This window comes from Sprattus sprattus, assembly GCF_963457725.1.
Source record: "Sprattus sprattus genome assembly, chromosome: 2".
NCBI classification, from domain to species: Eukaryota; Metazoa; Chordata; class Actinopteri; order Clupeiformes; family Clupeidae; genus Sprattus; species Sprattus sprattus.
The window spans coordinates 36,771,459-36,789,902 of record NC_137921.1 but is presented as its reverse complement, the minus strand read 5'-3'; the positions used below and the strand labels follow the sequence as shown (position 1 = coordinate 36,789,902).

General features: G+C 43.2%; 1 protein-coding gene across 2 annotated transcripts; it reads right to left on the bottom strand.

Annotated features, from left to right (window-relative positions):
- Positions 1 to 322: 322 nt before the first annotated feature.
- Positions 323 to 18,042, bottom strand: cc2d2a (coiled-coil and C2 domain containing 2A). Of its 2 annotated transcripts, XM_080860768.1 has the most exons (37): positions 17,562 to 18,042; positions 17,331 to 17,406; positions 16,538 to 16,621; positions 15,936 to 16,251; positions 14,909 to 15,000; positions 14,556 to 14,657; positions 14,354 to 14,455; positions 13,902 to 14,129; positions 13,463 to 13,622; positions 13,216 to 13,352; positions 12,905 to 13,036; positions 11,530 to 11,739; positions 11,265 to 11,371; positions 10,525 to 10,665; positions 9,824 to 9,980; positions 9,312 to 9,568; positions 8,957 to 9,134; positions 8,575 to 8,728; positions 8,302 to 8,449; positions 7,741 to 7,879; positions 7,333 to 7,536; positions 7,063 to 7,155; positions 6,623 to 6,714; positions 5,333 to 5,500; positions 4,936 to 5,041; positions 4,753 to 4,862; positions 4,446 to 4,542; positions 4,176 to 4,271; positions 3,926 to 4,102; positions 2,750 to 2,953; positions 2,547 to 2,636; positions 2,242 to 2,355; positions 1,979 to 2,113; positions 1,722 to 1,844; positions 1,506 to 1,564; positions 959 to 1,136; positions 323 to 847 (listed from the first exon to the last, which is right to left on the bottom strand). In XM_080860768.1, exons 1-37 carry the CDS (start codon positions 17,573 to 17,575, stop codon positions 659 to 661), a joined length of 5,169 nt encoding a protein of 1,722 aa, XP_080716894.1. In that variant the 5' UTR covers positions 17,576 to 18,042; the 3' UTR covers positions 323 to 658. The 2 variants fall into 2 exon arrangements, with proteins under 2 accessions (XP_080716894.1, XP_080716895.1); XM_080860769.1 differs by lacking the exons at positions 16,538 to 16,621; positions 17,331 to 17,406; positions 17,562 to 18,042 and having other exon boundaries at positions 11,530 to 11,730; positions 15,936 to 16,067.
- Positions 18,043 to 18,444: the final 402 nt, after the last annotated feature.

Genomic DNA, 18,444 nt, shown 5'->3' with positions numbered 1-18,444 from the left:
TTGAGGGACAGAAAACTTGCTAGCCTAGCTGTCTACATAGCCGACACTCACTGCCGTGGGGAAAAAAACATTTTGTGACGTCCTACTCAATACGGCTGATGAAACGCTCAGTTACATGTAAGGTAGAACAAATACCTATGAATTACCTTGAATTTGGTTGAAGTTATTCTCGAAACAAAGAAAACTATGAATTATGGTCACATTACATTCCTTCCAAAGTAAAGTAGGGACAACATCATACACTGTCAAGCAAATCAACTTTAATTGTGAGTATTGATTGAAACGGGTATTCAAATTTATGACATTATTAGGAATAATAAAAAATAAAACAATATCAATAGTAAAATGTTTATCTTATAGTACACAGTAGAACTCATGTTGGCTCAGCATCACATCATTTGTAAAATTAATGTCTGCCTTCCCCTCTTAGATGTTTTGTACAATATAAAATAATTCTTACAGTTAACTAATTTATTTTGTACACACACACACACACACACACACACACACACACACACACACACACACACACACACACACACACACACACAATCCCTTATTCTAAATTCTGTTTGTTTATCTCTCACCAAATAACAAACTACCTTTGTGCAAAATGTAGCATGAATAGAGACATGAGTAAACATATGGAATGTAAGAACTAGCGTGTCCTTATGAGTGAGGCCAGGTACACCCACACAGACAAAACATTATTGGGGTAGGGGTGAACATAAACAGCCAGAGCAAACTCCACATTGGACATTTCCACTGTATGAACCCCAGTACTGTACACAGCTTCAATGATGGGCTGGATCTCTGAAAATGGCAGTTGTATGGGAAAGCCCGATATCTGTGAGGGAGGAAAAAAACAAAGAAAAAAAATTGGTTAGGTCAGGATAGCTGAAATGTCTGTCTTTGGGTCTGCTTTTGATTCCAACACAATGAGTAAATCCTGGCGCACCCTGTATTCTCCCAGCAGGCTTTGCAGCTCCAGGCGGTGCTCCTCTGCAACGTCCCGTCCTCCACTTAGTTCGAGTTTGGGCAGGAAGTGGCGTAGGGTGGAGGAACAATATCGGTTCCAGCGGGTGGGGTGTCGTGGACGCCACTCCATAATCTTCTCTCGCAGTATTTTCTCAATCCTACAGAGAGACCCATAGGAGATTCCCGTAAAATAACCATAGAAAAGTCATTGACAGTCCATAAAGCAATCAAACAAGTGACACATTTTTTTTGTTACCAAACCTACAACAATGTTATGGTAATAGATCAAATATAAATACATTTTATTTTAAAACTCACTTTATTAGCCAAAAAAAAACATTGGCTGATAAAATACTTTTTTAACTCATCCTTACATGGGATGGTAAAAAACTCAAAATATTCTCTGCCCAAAGGCCTTCATCATGGATCCAAGCAACCCATAAGTGCACTTGGGGATTGAATAACAAATACAGTGCAGCCAGGAACGGCAAACAGGCGAATCACTTCTATCTGATCACTTCACATACCTGTCCTGAAGCTCTGCGGCTGCTGCCTTGTCTGTGCGTTGATAAGCCAACTCTTCGGGCTACAGCAGGGAAGCATTGAGGACAGAAGTCAATTTGAACCATGCAAATAAAAAACAACTCCTTCCGAGCTCTAAAGTATGTTTCAAAAATGAGTGAATTATAGCAGGCGGCAGAGAAAGATGTCTGGAATCTCTAAAGAATTGTCTCCTTGTTTACCTGTACGCTAGAGAGGCCTGGATAAGAGAAAGCCCGAGAGAAGAAAGGCTTCCAGAACTTGTTTTTAGTCATATCAAAACTCATCCTCATTGGGGCATCATACATCTGGATATTAAACCATACCTAAAAGAGAGAGAGAGAGAGAGAGAGAGAGAGAGAGAGAGAGAGAGAGAGAGAGAGAGAGAGACAGTGCAGCACTCAGTTATAAATGTGGTGATAACTTTTAATAATGTCAACTTCATTGCTCCGTCACTCACATTGTCAGCATTTATCAGACATCCAATAGTCTGCAGTGGGCAGAAGGTGTCATATTGTCCATAGTATTGACCATTGCTGGGGTTCCAGATGAGGTAGCGACTCTGGTCATATGTCAACACGTATGCAGTGAGCCCCTGTGATGGAACAACACAGACATGTCAGGAACGGCAGCAGATGAAACAGGAAGTGACTCAAATGTTCGCTTGCATGTTCTCTCTCACTTCCACTGTGCAGGAGCTGATGAGTCAGAAGCGTTACTTACCTCAGGGATGGCAGTGCCAATGATGAGCCATGCTTTTTTGCCCATGGAGAGGAAGTAGTTGCAGAGCAGGACAGCGTGCTCTTCCTCATCGCCTGCCAGCAGTGTCAGGAATTGCTAGAGTAAGGAACAGGATGGCAAAATGCAACATTTAGGAAAACTGAGAGATAATTTCTTCAGTTGAGTTGCAGTTCTGTGAGCCAGATGGACCCCAATGGCCTAACTGGCCTATATTAAGTAATATATGTGTGTGTGCGTGTGTGTGTGTGTGTGTGTGTGTGTGTGTGTTTGTGTGTGTGTGTTCTCACATCACAAGTGCTCCATAGATCACAGACACCAACAAAAGAGACGCTGTCAGGAAGGGATGGAATGAGGGAAACATATCTGGCAACCAACTCCTAAAACAGACAGAGAGACAGAAACAGAATGAGCATACCGGTAGTGGCATTCAGTGGGATACCTTCTCAAGTTCACTGGAACTCTATGCAGCCTTCAGCAGGCAGATACTGACCGTAGTCTCTTGCTGGTTGTCGGGGGAGGCATCCAACAGCTCCTGAGGTGGGTTGAGTGGGCGGATATAGCGTGTGATGAACACCGTCTTGCCATTGATGTCGATGACAGTGGTGAGGCAGGGCCGACTGGGGAAGCGCTGTGTGGCGTCCCTCTCGAAGAACTCAGAAGCCAGGAGGAGACGCTCATCCTCCTCCGTGTCAAACTGATATGGGCGGGTTCAAAAGGTCAAAGGTGAACAACATGGCATGGAAATTCTTATTAAAGCAAATTGATACAACCAGTGACGGACTGTAGTCTCCAGTGGACTCTCTTCCTGTTTCTTTCTCTCTAGAAAAGCCGAGAGTTTTGCAGGTAAAAGTCTGACACTGACCTATACCGAGGTCATGTACTAACACAGAAAACACTATGGCTAACTGAATGCACTGAATGTATAGTAGCTAAATGGCTTTAAAAGCAGAAGGGTTACTTGGGAGCAGGATATGACACTATAAAGCCATGCCAACATCTAACAGATGTTGCTCAACTATTATATAACATTAAAATAAGGAAGAACATTGATAAACGGCAGTAGTCATGATCTACTTCAATAATGTGAGAAGGATTTCTGAAAATTGTAGAGATGAAAATGACTTAAAAACACAGACACAAAAAATCCTTCTCTGTGACAATATTCATATATTAAATAGAGATCCTTGTTCCACTGCCATGGCTGCCTTCAAATGCATGGGCAACAGGTTATGAAAAAAACATCTCACGTTTTAACCGGTGGGTGAAGTGCAGGTCAGATTTAGCTTGGTAAAAGCCCATACTGAACCTTGCAGAACCCCCGAGATCATGTGAGTGATCAAGTTACTGTGGGTATGAGATCACAGTAAACTTTACCTTTACATCCTTCATCTACCAAAGGCAGCAAAATGCAGACAAAAGAAGACAGAAAATTACAGGAGGGAAACAAAACTCTTTCAACTCCCATCCACGAAAAGGCACAAAATGGGCTACACTATTAAATATGAACATAAAATGAAATGTTATCCTTTGTTTTTTGTAAATATGCAACAACATCAAAAAAATAAACTCAGTGACTGCGCATCCTTCACATAATGCATATAGCAGACAGAATGGACCGAGAGACAGAGAGACAGAGACAGAAAGAGGGCATTTAAAAGAGGCTTACCTTTTCTCTTATGGTCTCGCCAGGCACCAGCTGAGGCTCGATGGTGATGAAGAGTGTGACGAAGGCTCCCTCAGTCAGGTTGCGCACGATATCATAGCCGCCCTCGCTGACCAGGTTGTGCTCTTTGGTGTATCCCAACAGCACCGGCGGCATTTCCACTTTGAATGTTCCATCAATCTGCCAGATAGATGCAAATTACGACCTGTCCCTCTGCTGTCATAATTAACGCAAGTTCTTTTGACAGCCTTACCCTGGACTGACGATAAATAGTACTGAAAGGGATCTTCACACAACCAAGCCAGTGCCTCTCAACGTGTGCGTATAAGCCTCCTCTTTCTCTCTCAGCCTGGCAGGGAGAAGAAGGATGACACAGAGAGAAGAGGTCATTACTTTAGCAGAATTCAGTTGTGTAAAAGAGGCTTGGTTTCGTGTTGTTCCACCTAGCCACTGTACAAATCGTAGAAATAACACTGCACTATCATCCTTCGATTGATGACTAACACAATTGTGCTATACTCACTTCAGTCGTTTCATGAATGACCTCATCAAAGATGTTGATGAAGACCTCATCTTTCACCGACTGTAAACTGGATGTACTGTAATCTCCATTAGGAGCACTGAAACAAGAGGAAAACCTGAATACTCAGTAGCATTTCTCACACACATCAATAGCAAATCTGATGTAGATGATAAAGTCCTTCACACCATTGCCGTCTAAAGCTAGAGGACTTGTGTAATACAAAGGCTCTGGGCTCTGTAAAGCGCCCAGAGGCAATTGTATTGTTATGGCGCTATATAAATAAAATGTAATTGAATTGTGTGTTCACCTAAAAGACAGCAGGAGCTCCTCGTTCCAGCAGGGGTTTGGCCCCTCAGCAGTGGAGGTCTGGAGAACCGTGCGCTGGAACGTCACTTCCACAAAGGGCCTGACGAGCACCTAATGTAAACACAGTGTTAAACAGACGTGCATGGGACACTCTAGTGGTTTATAAATGGCCCATTTACCATACCTGGTTGAGAGGCCAGTCAGTGCCATGTGAGGCAATCTGTGATGACTGTCCAGCAGTGAATGTTTCTGTGACTGAGCGGGTCGACTTTGATGCTACTGCTGGTTTGCTGCAATTACAACACATGATTACTTAATTTAAGCCAACAGTGGCCGCCCCATTCAAGGATAATGATAGCCGATAGATAGATGGGTATGAATGATGGATAGGATAATAACTATGCTGCCTAAACAGCAAAATGCCAGACAGACACTATATATTTAAAAGCACAAAGCTATAATTTGTTCTGATTCATGTACTAATGCTAATCTCTGATTCAAGCAATTCCCGTCATGAATTCCAAATAAGGACTTATTGTACCAGATGAGTCTAGCTCAACCATGGGGAGATAATGAGGTACCTGGCTTGGGGTTTTCGAATGGGAATATCATATGCTCTGATGATGTTGAGTAGGAGTTTGATGTCTCCATCAGACAGGTTCTGTGCAGTCACCTTCTTCCTCTCTTTCCTCCGTGGTTTCAAAGGACGTTTGGGTTCAGCCAGTTTAAACAGGTTCAGTCCAAGGACCCTGAGAGAAATACCAGCTTTAGTCATCTCAGTACAGTAAAGCCATTGGTCATTTAACTACATTCAGCATAGTAACATTTATAATAACAACAACAGGAACACAGACCAAAATATATTCAGATTTTTGTTCCACAGACTCTATACAATATCAATTTCCAGTCTCAAACTGGTTCTTTAACTTACCGTATTTTTTCTGCAGAATTGGCACCAATCATACTTAGAACACACTAATATTATGTCAAGACCATTATGTCAACATCAGGAGGATACAATGACTAACCCCCTTTTAAAAACGTTTCTGTAGTTACCTTACATGATCCTGTACAGTTGTTCTGGTACTTACACCAGTTTCCAGTGTTACCAATGAAATGACAACTACATACAAAGAACCCACTGATGCGCTTTGCTAAAACAGACACATAGACTATGACTACAGGCTAGGTAGTGACAAACTAAAATGGATTTACAAAAATAAATGAAAGAACCGAAAACATACCCAGGGCCAGGACCACTGAATAAACACATGCAGAGCAAAATAAGGAGATGGAACATAACAACAATGTTAACAAATGAAAAGCAGTGACTGATTTAGTAAAGATGAATTAACTGTCAAAAGTATCTTGAAGAAGGCTTAGTGTGGTGGTTGATAATGTGTTTCTTTGGCACATAAAAATGGATGAAGCAATAGTATTTAAAAGGTCTACAGAAGAGGCTAATCTAATTAAATGTGGTTTAGTAGTGGGGAAAAAAGAGAAATGTACGCCAACAGAAGGCACTAAACGACTGTATTTATATTGTCCAAAAGTATGTCTCCAGTTTGGGAAAGCCTGACATCCAGAAAAAATCCCACCCAGTTTTGTGCTGATCACTGATTTCAGTGCTGGCACTTCTTGGCACATGATTTATTGGAGGCCTCTACAGAAGTTATTAAAGAGCAGCTACGTCATCCATCCCAAATGAGAGCATGCATAACTGAATTGTGCCATGTGACGCGGGGAGAAAATCAGTGGCCTCAGCCAGAATGAGAGACAAGAAATGTTCCTAGATGCTTTTTAAAACCATGATTTTCATACTCAGATAAGACAAACTCCATATTATCTCATTATGACATGTGCATAAGTACCCAATAGTGGGGACCTCCTCCTCAAGAACCACATCGGATAAGACGAAATGATGTTTGGCGATGAGGAATCGATTGATGACAGACTCGCGTACCTTGGAGGGGGAAAAGAAAGATAATGGCCCTGTGTTAAACGGTAACTGAAACAGTCTATTATTTGTTTTCTTGCTCATACTAATTTAACATCAGAGAGGCTCCCCTCTGGAGGGATATTTCGTTTTTTGTTCTTGTTGTCATTATGCCTCTGCAAGTTTTTGTCCTATTGTCATAAAATAAACACCCCCAAAAACCTTTAATTCTACATACTATATGTGCCACTTGTCCATCAATGTTTTTAGTTAGAGGAAATATACAAAAACATCAAGGCATGTCAGACTACCTAAAAAAGTCTAACAGGCCTCAGTCCCCAGAGGGTCAATATTTGATCCAAGAAGCAAACTCACTTTCTGTAGATACTTGGCCACCAGTGCTCTATGGGCATCCAAGTGTTCCTTGGTATCAACCACCTCGCCATCCCTCAGTCTTTTCTCATAGTCCTAAAAATGTCAAATAAAAAAAATCACTGTTAGATGGTTTTATGTGGGCGTAATATAGTATGTTATTTCACAATACAGAGCTGTGTATCTATCCCCGTGGAACACATTGGTGGTAGCAAATGATTTGCACATACAGTGGGTACATAATATTTCCACAGAGGGGGGTTGTAGACTGACCTGGAAGATCTTCTCAGAAACCTCACGCTCCTGAGCCGGCACACACTTGTAGCCACGGAACTCGGCCACTTCCTGAGTCCTCAGCCGGAGCAGGCGGAACCTCCGTGACCGGTCCAGTTCCTCATCAGACAGGAAGTTGAACTCCTCCTGCAGCTGCTCCAGGCGAAAGTAATCAGGAACTGTGACATCTCCACCACTGACCACCTACATGAAGGGAAGACAGAACAAGAAAGAGAAAAATTGCAAAAATAACTTGAACTCTGCAAAAAATACTGCAGTTTGGACAACAGTGACACAAACTGGCCGTTCACAAAACGTTTTCATCGTCTTCTGCAGATCTGATCCAATGAATTGCATTAGAGTGATTCATGTTTGATGGTTGTCCAAAGCAGGGCTAAAAGGGCTTACTGAGAGAAGCTGCATAATGGAGGCATTGTTGGGATCGTTCGGATCTAGCCGAGATTCTGCAGCCCATTTTCCCAACTTCTTCATGTCATTCAGACCCGAGGCCCCAATGCAAGCGATCGCATCCATCTGCATTATCCCACTGGGAAAATAAAATTATATAACATGACAGTTTGTTTAAATACCATACAATATTACATATATCTATACAAATATGTGTGTATATACAACACACCCAGAATATTTGATACCAAACTCAAGTGCTTCAGTTATATAATCTATTTAATTTATTTTAGTAATTTCTGTGCTCAATCTCCAACATTACAGATTAACACAAATACAATGTAAAAGTGTCCATATTGTGGATTCACAGCACACTCTAGTGTCTAGCGCATTAGTAGCACATGATCTGCTCCACATTACCAGCACATGTACCCCTTCACATTACCAGCACATGTACCCCTTCACATTACCAGCACACGTACCGCTCCACATTACTAGCACATGCTCCGCTCCACCTTTGCCTCTCCACTCTGAACCACTCTGAGCACACAATCTGCTCACCTGTTCATACCCGCACTGGCATGAGTCATGGGGGGAGCCAGAGGGATGTCATTTTCTCCTATGGCCCAGGACACACAGCAGGACAACTTCCCTGAGGTAAGCAGGGTCAGCCTGTTGCTGCCATCCGCCTCAAAAGAGAAGGGCACATCTGCAAGACAAAAAGCCAATGTGTCTGTGTGTGCGTGCGTGTGTGTGTGTGTGTGTGTGTATACGTGTGTGTGTGTGTGTGTGTGTGTGTGTGTGTGTGTGGGTACGTGTCTCATGTGTGTTTACCACTGCCAACACCCTCGTGATTGAACACGACTCGTTGGTTGCTGCTAAACTCCAGCTCTTCAGAGGATGCACTTCCTGTCAGGATGGATGGATCTGGGACGGGCACAAACACCTCCGCCAGCTGGGCTGTTGAGGATCCAACCGTTTCATACACCTAGGGATAAAGAGGCAGTTACATATCATAACAAACATACATACAGACATAGGGAGTTACAATAACTTGTTGTATAATTAAATGAACAGTTCAACCATAACTTTAACCATATCATTTCACTGATGCATTTAATGGCTCTCAATCCAGGGATACATAATTCATATTAACAGAATATCATGTTATATAGCCATTTGGACAGTCACTGCACAGCCATCTTGCTGAACGTACCTGCAGCTTGATGCTCTCAGGCCAGTTGATGATCTTCAGGTTAAATATCTGACCGAAGTGGACCCTGAAATCTGCAGCGAGGGCACGGCTGTCTGTTCGGGAGACTTCTTTGTCGTTGTACAGGACCTTCACATATTGAGAGCGCTTCAACACATCCTGTCTTCTCGCAAGTTCAGCCCTGAAGGGAAGTTGTGGAAAGACAGATCACACACCATTTATCTATCTATCAATATATACTGAAATGAATGAAAAACATTCACACAGGAAATAAACTACATCTTTAAAACATAAAGTCAATATTTTATGATATGAACTACTGCACTAAGCTCTTGTTTTACTTCAAGTGATGTCGTACCTGGGACACTGCTCGTTGGGAGTGATATTGCTGGAGGCAGTTAACTCCGGCACCAGGATGGGCTCTCCGGGCTTCCTGCGGATCCTGGAGGCTTTCTCCCGCACCAGCCTCTCCACAGCCTCCAGGTCCGGCTCCTCTGGCGGGTCAGGCTTAGGGGGCTCCTCGCCCAGCTCCTCTTCACTCTCCTCCTCATCCTCCTCCTCTTCCTCATCCTGAGACTGCTGCTTCTTCTTTTTCTTCTTTTTCTTCATGGCTTTCTGCACACAGTGGATCATGAGAGTGTCAGCAGTGTGTAAACCATGTGCATGTGTGTATATCATGCTTTTACTGTCTGATGATGAGGCTGCCACTTTACTTTACTACCACTTTACTACCATTCTGAAATGAAGAGACAAGTGTCTTAAACTCACAGACCGCCCATCCATAATCTGGATGAAAAAAGAAATAATGTATTTTTTGTCCTCTGGGCTTAGGAAATTTGCTCTCAGATTTTATACCCAAAAGAAACGTACCTGCTTCTTTTTCCAGGTTTTCCACTCCTCGAGGTGTGTCTTGTATTCGGCCACCTTCTTCTCGTAGTCCTCCCTGCTCTCTGCTTGGAGTTCGGACACCTCCGCCAGAATCTCGGCCTCACACTCACGCTCATCTGAGTCTCTGTCAACCTCCTCTCTACAACAGCAAGAGCAGTACCAGACCCTTTCAGCACAGACCTCCAGCAGATCACAAAACACATCCATAGATAACTGGGTGCAATCCATTTCGTTGACTGTTTGAAGTGTTTGGTTCAGGTTGAGTAAGCGGTCTTAATAATATTTCTCTGAACTGGTATGAAATACTATCTTGCATAAGAAGTTTTGCCTGGATCTCATAATACATTTTGATTCAAATTGACCGTTGTTTGATTTAGTTGAAACCGCTGGCTTGCTTTATTTGATTACCCTGGCCCATGTTTTTGGCAATGACCTGGTAAAATCTGCTGACTGTAGCAGTAAAGGAGACAGAGCCATCTGTAAGGAATCGTCACTGCTCTGCTAAACTTGAGTATCTCATGGTTTGGTGTAGACCGTTCTATCTGCCCAGAGAGTTTACATCTACTGTTGTGACTGCAGCTTATATCCCCCCAGATGCTAATGCTAAGCTGGCAATGAAAGAACTGCATACTGCCATTAGCAAGCAACAGACTTTTCATGTTACACTATGCCGTCATGGTTACCTCCTTAGATAGAGCTTGAATGGTGTGTTGGTGAACCTCTGGAATTCTCTCAGGGCTTTGATCTCCTTCCACACCTTCACGATGTTCTTCAGCAGAACTCGGTCCTTCTCCTGCTCCGCGTCACGCATCTGACGAGTGATCCTGGCAGGCACAGGTCAACAGCAGGTAAGAAACCCTCACAGTGCTAACACGTCAAAAACACACTCACCTTTTTTACACCTCTGATGACAGATTAAAGTAACACAATGCAACAATTATACTTCAGGATTAGGGTTAGGATAAGCAGTTTAACCTTAAAATAACAGCTTGAAAAAAATTGGGGCGCTGCAATGACTTTTAATATGGAGAATCGCCTCCGTGCCATTGCCATACCAGGGTCCATAGGCATATAACTTCGTTCTGTAGTTTTGCCTGTGGCCGCCTGACTTTCTACTGTCTGCCGAACTAGTAAGTAGCTTATTTGCCGTCTTCCTTTGTCTTGTGTTGCACTTGCTTGATGTTTGACTGTGTAAGGACAGTTGTTGAGTAATTAGTTTGTCATAATGTCAAAGTCAGCACATTTCAAGAGATTTCGTTAGTTTTAGCTGCTAGCATATCGTTAGCGAATAGCTATTGACCCGTTGTGCTGCTTTAAGAAAGAAATGTGGAAAACATTCTGCGCAGTCAATATGAGTCAATTTGATCAAAAGGTGGAGTGGTTTGGGGTAGTGCAAGGGTTATAGATCTTTCACTTTACTCACTTCACTTCCTGCCTGTATTCCGCTATTCTCTGCTGTGCGATGACACTTAAGCCCAGTCCGCCGTGGTGTTCCAGCATGTTCCGTATGGTGTTCCTGAGCCCACTCAGCTACAAAATATATAAATAAATACAAGAAATTACTATTTGTGCTACGGAAAAAAGTTGTGGACATTGTTTGATCCTTATTAGGGCCTTGCCAGAACCTTCAGAGGTTATACCAACTGATCAGCAAGAACACATTTTAAAGTATTGATCAGTGACCGTACCTTATCTGTGAGCAGACGAGTGAGGTTTTTATGCTGTCTGCTGAGGTGCTGATCGTACAGTTGAGCCAGTCGTGCCCCCAGCACATGCTCCCGGCTGAAGAGGCCATGATGGGAGAAGATGAGGCCAGCAACATCCACATCCAGCTGGTAGTCGCCCTGGATGTCACCGACTCCAGGAATGTAGCGTTGGGCATACTTTGACTTTATTGCCTAGGTCACAGGACCCAATGAGTGAGTGAGAAGGTGAATGAATGAATGAATGAATGAATGAAAGGTGTCATTCTCATGAATGATTAGTTGGTTCTCTGATCATCCAACTGACTAAAAGTGGGAATCTCGGGGACATGAAAATGTTAAACTTGCAAAGCGGTTAAATTCACACTGTATCATGTCGATTTAACTATGCCTGATTAATTAAAGCTACAGACACTTTCATTCACTTTTAATATACCGTCATAACATTGCCATAAAACAACTATACATTGATAGAGTGTGTTCATAATTGCATTTTTCTCTGTGAAAAGGCGTAGGAACAGTACATGAGGGATTGTGTAGGTGTGCTGAGCATGGGGTGTTTCCTCACACCAGAGTCCAGTGCAGTGGACCTCTGGGGATCTCTAAGTGCTTATGGTGACTAATCACGCTGACACGCCTGTTCTCACCCTTAATAGCCACGTGTGAACTATTCCCCTCTCTCCACAATGGAGTGCCTGTTTGCCATATGACATCATTATACAGCTGGCGCCTAAGCCGATGGGTTCTCCTGTCTCTAAATATTATTGGCCGTTCACCTTGCCTAGCAACCGTCGCTCTGCGTTTCTGCACTTTCTGTTCTGTGTGAGTGTCATAACTTAAACGCTGACCACTGACTTTACTATTCCATTACCTCTACAAAAAAAGCAAGAGAACATCCAGTGACAGAAAACATGACTATGGAAGAGAGACTGCCCAAATTGCATATCAACACATCCACATTCATTTGGTACAATAATGTTACTAACAGACATAAGATTAGTTTACATTTAATTTATCCAGTTCTCTAAACGCTAGAGGGAGTTGACTTCTGAATTGCTCTCCAGGGGTAGGGTGGAGGTTTAACTAGGCTGTCTCTGCTTGAAATATGGCTTCTTCTCTGTGAATCTGCTTTTATCCCAGGCCAGAGTAAACAGCTTTCCAGCTGACACAAGCCCCTCTCTTAATTCCCAGTCAATTTCTACCTCCTTCACTTCCAACAGCTTGTGAGCACATGGAGAATCATATGTACACATACCTCTGCGGTGACACACTCCTAATTAGAAGCCCATTGAATTAAATACTCTTCATTAGTCAGTCAGCACCGCCCACACACACACATACACACACACAAATGTATCACCTTTCTGTAAACAGTCTGTAGAGCAGGTTCCAGATCACCCTCCATATGGAAAAGAGGGGGCCGGGTCGAGGACTCTTTAATTGGGTCAGGCAAAACAGTGACCCTCCCATCATCTCCAAACCATTTATTGCCCTTGAACATGATTATGTCATTTCATTAGCAGATTAAAATCTTTCATTACATAGCGAGGATACAAAATGTTCCCGCACTGAAAGAACTGAAAGTACTGAAGCCAGATGACGTAGAATAAAGGCAAACTGGCAGTCAAAGGCAGATGTTGTTCAGGTATTAGCATAGTAATGGAGCTTTACCTGGTCTTGTCTCAGTATGCGGTTTTCCAGAATGTTCTCATTGGTGAGGGATACTACCGGCCTCTCTCCTACGTACAGCCCTTCTTCCTCCAGGTATCGAGGCTGCATATTTTCTGGCAACTTGATGGAAGCTGGCACTGAAGTATGGAAATGCAAATTACGTGCTGACTGGCTAATATGCCTCTTGCTAATATGCCTCTTGCCAGTGTGTGTGTGTGTGTGTGTGTGTGTGTGTAGTCTGATGTACCTGTTCGCACACTGGGGGTGAAGAGTATCTCACTGTCGCGCTGGACTCGTCTGTTGTACCCAATGTACTCTGCTTTCCTCACCTCCAGGAAGTCCTGAGAGGACTGTTGAATGAGGAACGGGTCTTCCTCTCCATCTCTGACCAAAGCTGCGTCTTCGTCCTGAGAATACAAATACCCCACACACGCACACACAAAAAAACAACTATCTCAAGGATATTGCATCCACTTGCATAAAAAAAAAAAAAATCACAGAAAGAAGCTTGCCGAAGAAATCAAAAGCTCACATGATACTGAGGAGATCATGGACTGTAATGGACTGGACTGTGGACTTGATTTTAATACAAGGTGCGACTCTAATTACCAAGGGGCAGAGGTTGTGTTTCTTTGTTTTGGAATAAATTACCAATGATATTGGTATACATCAAGGGATAATTTTACCCTCTCCTCGTCATCATCCTCTCTGGCTTGCTCCCTCTCGGTCTCCGTATCCTGCTCCTCAGGTTCCTCCTCGCCGTCCACCTCGTCATCATCCTCCTCTCCTTCTGCCTGTTCCCTAGGGGCTCTCCTCTTCTTGCGCCTTGTCTTCGGCTCTTCTTCAGGCTCGGGGTCAAAGTTGAAGGTGAAGAAATTATAGGCATCTTCAGCTGTGGGTATGCCAGTCTCTCTCTGTAGAACAGCACAAAGTAAGTAGGTAAAATCAGGCTTAATGACATGCCAGTCCCTATGGCCACGGCAAAGCAACAGCACAAGGTGACAATGATACATTTAAAGACAACATTGCACCAGAATTACAAAAAGATACAACTAGCTCTGGAAGTGATACATGACATTAACAGATTTGGCCATCTCCAGGTTATCACACTAGCAGACATTACAGTGATGGCTCTTACCTGGGCTTCTATCCGTACTCTGCGTACAGCTTCACGAAACTTCACTTTTCCTGCAAGGTCTGATGAATCTCCATCTGGTGCCTGCCTGAGTTCTGGCTCTGTCTGGAAAATGTTCCATAAGTATTCAGCAATGTATCAGTAACATGTAGTCTTTTCTTAATGAATCCCTCATACTGTAGCAGTAACAGACACAGATGCTTACCTCCCTGTCAAACCTGGTGAGAGCGTCTCTGTCTCTGAGGCTCTGCAGGCGACTGGCAGGCTCCACGGGGACTTCCTGCTGCAGGAGGCTCTCTGCTTTAGACTGGCAGAAACACAAGGTGTCCATGACAAACCCAATAGAAAACAACATATGCAGTATTTGTGTGTCTGCTGAAACATACTGTAATTAATGACAACGATATAGTATACAGTTTATGTCAGTGAGGCAGAGGTGGTTAGTAAAAGTAAGGTTTTTGCTTGAGGCAGTGATAGGCACTTGATAGACCATAAACCCACCTTAAGGGTAAAGGGAAACAGTGAGGGTGGAGACAAAGCAGTATTATAAAAACCTACCCTGGCAGCTCTCAGCTTCTCCCTCATACGCTGTCGCATTGAGCTCTCTGAAAGGCTGGAGCTAGGTCTCGACACGGGCAAGGGAGGCAGGACTGAAGAAAAGAAAAGACATGGCAGAGGTTCATGGGATTGTTAGATGTTTTCGAAATAATTACCATAACTCAATCAGACCTGGCTTTGTCTTAAAGACAGAATCATGAAGATGATCAGACAGAGAACCGTCTTGATTAATGGCCCATTCATATCATGACACCATGACCAGACCACCGACACACCCATTTCCTGTATAAATACGATGAAAGTAGTGTGTAATTTTATGTTATGCTGGAGTAGGAATCTTGAAGACACACCAGCCGCTACGTGTGGGGAGAGGACGGAGCCAGGAGCACGGAGGAGACATTGTGGCCTATGAGGAATAGGCCAACAAGGAAGAAATCTACACGATGGACAATATCTCTTAAACTCGCCTCTCTCTCTCTCCGTAGTGTGTTGCGTGTGCTCGAAGTCTGACGTGGATAATAAACCGATACCCTATACATCAGATCAGCATTTCATCGAGTCCTTTGCTAAACATACGCAACTAACGTCAGAGCTAACTAGATATATGTTGTATTATAACATTGGTGTTTTCACTGGATTCAACGAGATTTATCAGGATGACGTGATTAAATTACCTTATGAAGCATTTGTCAGTGATACAGAGCTTGGTTCACTCAAGCCCATCCTTGTTGAAGCACCTTAAGTACTTTAGTTCGTTTTACAATGTGGAAGCCGCAATTAAATGAATGCTCTCCAGTTTACTATTACTAACATATTTGTACTGTTGTATCTAAATCTGTAGCTTCGAAAGAGACAGGCATCCCTGACCACACATTAACGGGACATGAGGGACTTTTATATTGTCTGATGGAATCTAGCAAGAAGTTCCTGCATGGTTCCAACAGCTTCTCTTGTTGTCAGACACAGCTAAGAACTGCGAGGTTAATGTAACATGCCCTAGACTGACCAGAATGCAGTGCTCACTAACCTCTAGAGGATCGCGTCAAGGACCTAGCAGCAGCCTCAGACTTTGTCCCTGGGTCCGGCTCGGTCTCCGATCTCCCCCTCGACTGCTGGATGGACTGAACCTCGCTAATCTCTTCCACCACTGAGGTCTCCACGTCCTCCGTCTCCCCATCTTCGCCCTCCTCCTCCTCCACCCCAGATTGAGACTCCTCCACCCCAGTTTGAGACTCCTCAACCCCAGATTGAGACTCCTCAACCCCAGATTGAGACTCCTCCACCCCAGATTGAGACTCCTCCACCCCAGATTGAGACTCCCCCACGGCAGTTTCCTCAAGCATCTGAGAGGTGACAGGTCAAGAGGGATGGAGGTGATTAAGATGATGCACTGAATAAGTGTATACTGTATGAATAAACTTCATCTACACAATTAAGTCAAGGCTGGATTATTTATGTAGAACATCGAACAAAACAAAGGTTACATTAAAGTATTGCACAGCTTGGGTAAAACAATTACTAAAACAATCAGATATTCACCTAAATTATTACATTCATGAGTGATTCAGACAAGCAGATACAGCGAAAAGAGAGGCCTGAGGCAACAGAGAAACATAAACGTGTGTTTACCTTCTTCTTCCTTCTTTGCCTCTGTGCTTTAAGAGTGCGCCTCAGAGTCTCTGCCGGCCCCTCGTCTTCGGCGCCTGTGAGCTCCTGGTGCAACAGGCAAACATTAAAAGACGAACTCACGGCGAAGTCAAAACAAGCTAGACGGATCCCCCCTACATTACTTCCCCGGATAATATTACAATGCATCAACGTATGTGAACAGGAAGTCTTAATGATGAACATCATAAAAGCAAAGTGAAAAACATACAGCACACAGGGGAGGATTTCAGAAAAGAAGACAACTACAAAGCCTCACAGAAACTGAAATCGTTGTAATGACATGAAGAACAAGCTCAAGCACGCACACACAAACAGCAGAGTCTAGGAATCTGAGAGAGTAGTAGCAGCTTTTGGAGAAGAATTGTGGAACTACAAGATGTAAGCCTACAGGTTATTCTAGGGTAGGAAACAAGAGCAGTAAGCACAGCACTCAAGAGAGTGTCAAGCTGCAGAAAGACCACACCAACCTCTGCAGCAGAGTCCCTATTGACCTCCATCACCGAGGAGACCAAAGCCTAGCAGGTAGAGTACAGTACTAAGATCCACAGTCCCATTTGTGAACATGCTCTAAGTAACGTACACGTTATGCACCTCCATGCAACGGCCTTGTTTAGTCCTGTTAAACACTAGCTTTCCCCACTACACAGGTTCAGTACTGAATTAAAACATATTGTTATTGACAACACGGCAAGATAACAGTACAAGGTTAAATACATGATACACTGAAACAGCAGGAGGAATTAGGGAAGGTCACCTGAGTATCATCGCGGACTCTGACAAGAGACTCCTGAAAAGCACGGCGTTTTTTCCTAAGTTTGTCTCGGATGTCACTGATATTGTGCAGAAAAAGGGCGTCAAAGAACATGTAACAATATGCACGATACACCTTTTACAAATATGCAAGTTAAAAAATATATAACATAAAGTAAAAACAAAACGGTAAGTCACTATAACTACACCCAATAATATCACCGAAGTGCCTTACCTGGCGGAGGCCATGGCAGTTGTCTACAACAGATTAGACTAAAGTTTTCCTAAACCAATGCACTTCAAGCATATGGCTTCCAAACAATCCCTTCACAAAACACAGATTGAGGGGGTCTGTGATTATGTGGTAACATTGTAACAGTGTCTGACGAAGCAGCGCGACTGGAAACAAACAACAATAGGATTGTAACATAAACCGGTTATAATAGCCTATGGAGCTGACTTGACTGGCAGAGACTCTGAGGAGAAGTGGGAACAAAAACAAAGCATAATATGTGAATTCGATATCTTAATTGCTGTAGTATTAGTTGTAACGCTACTCACAAAACATGAACGACTACGCAATTATAACAATCGGCTACTTGTCACACATCGGTATTCAATAGGAGCTAGAATTTCCTCTCGCGAAACCAGGAGTAAATATTTGCGTGCTGTAGGCTGGTTTTCTGTGAGTACATTTTAAAGTTGTACTAACTAACCTTATAACCGTAATCTCACTGCTTGCTGCCTGGTAACGGGAGAAAACTATCCTGCAACCAACCTTGCCTGGAGTTTATAGCGGAGGCTACTCACGACCATATGGTCGCTCCTAAATCGCATTTCCATTCAACAAGATATCTGCCAGTCAATGACGTAGGCAGTACGCAATCGGGCTTGGTAGAGAGTTCGCACTCACTGAGCTCTGGAAGACTGAACCTGTGCAATTTTTGTGTGGGTGCGTGTGCGTATTCGTTGCGTATATGCGATGAAACATTTGGGGCTTATTACAATCAAAATAAAAATGGGATTTGAAAAGTTATTACAAATTTTCTCAGAAAAGTTTAAAAAAAGAATACAATAATTTTCTCCTACATATGTTGGCCAACTGCAATTCAGTTGCA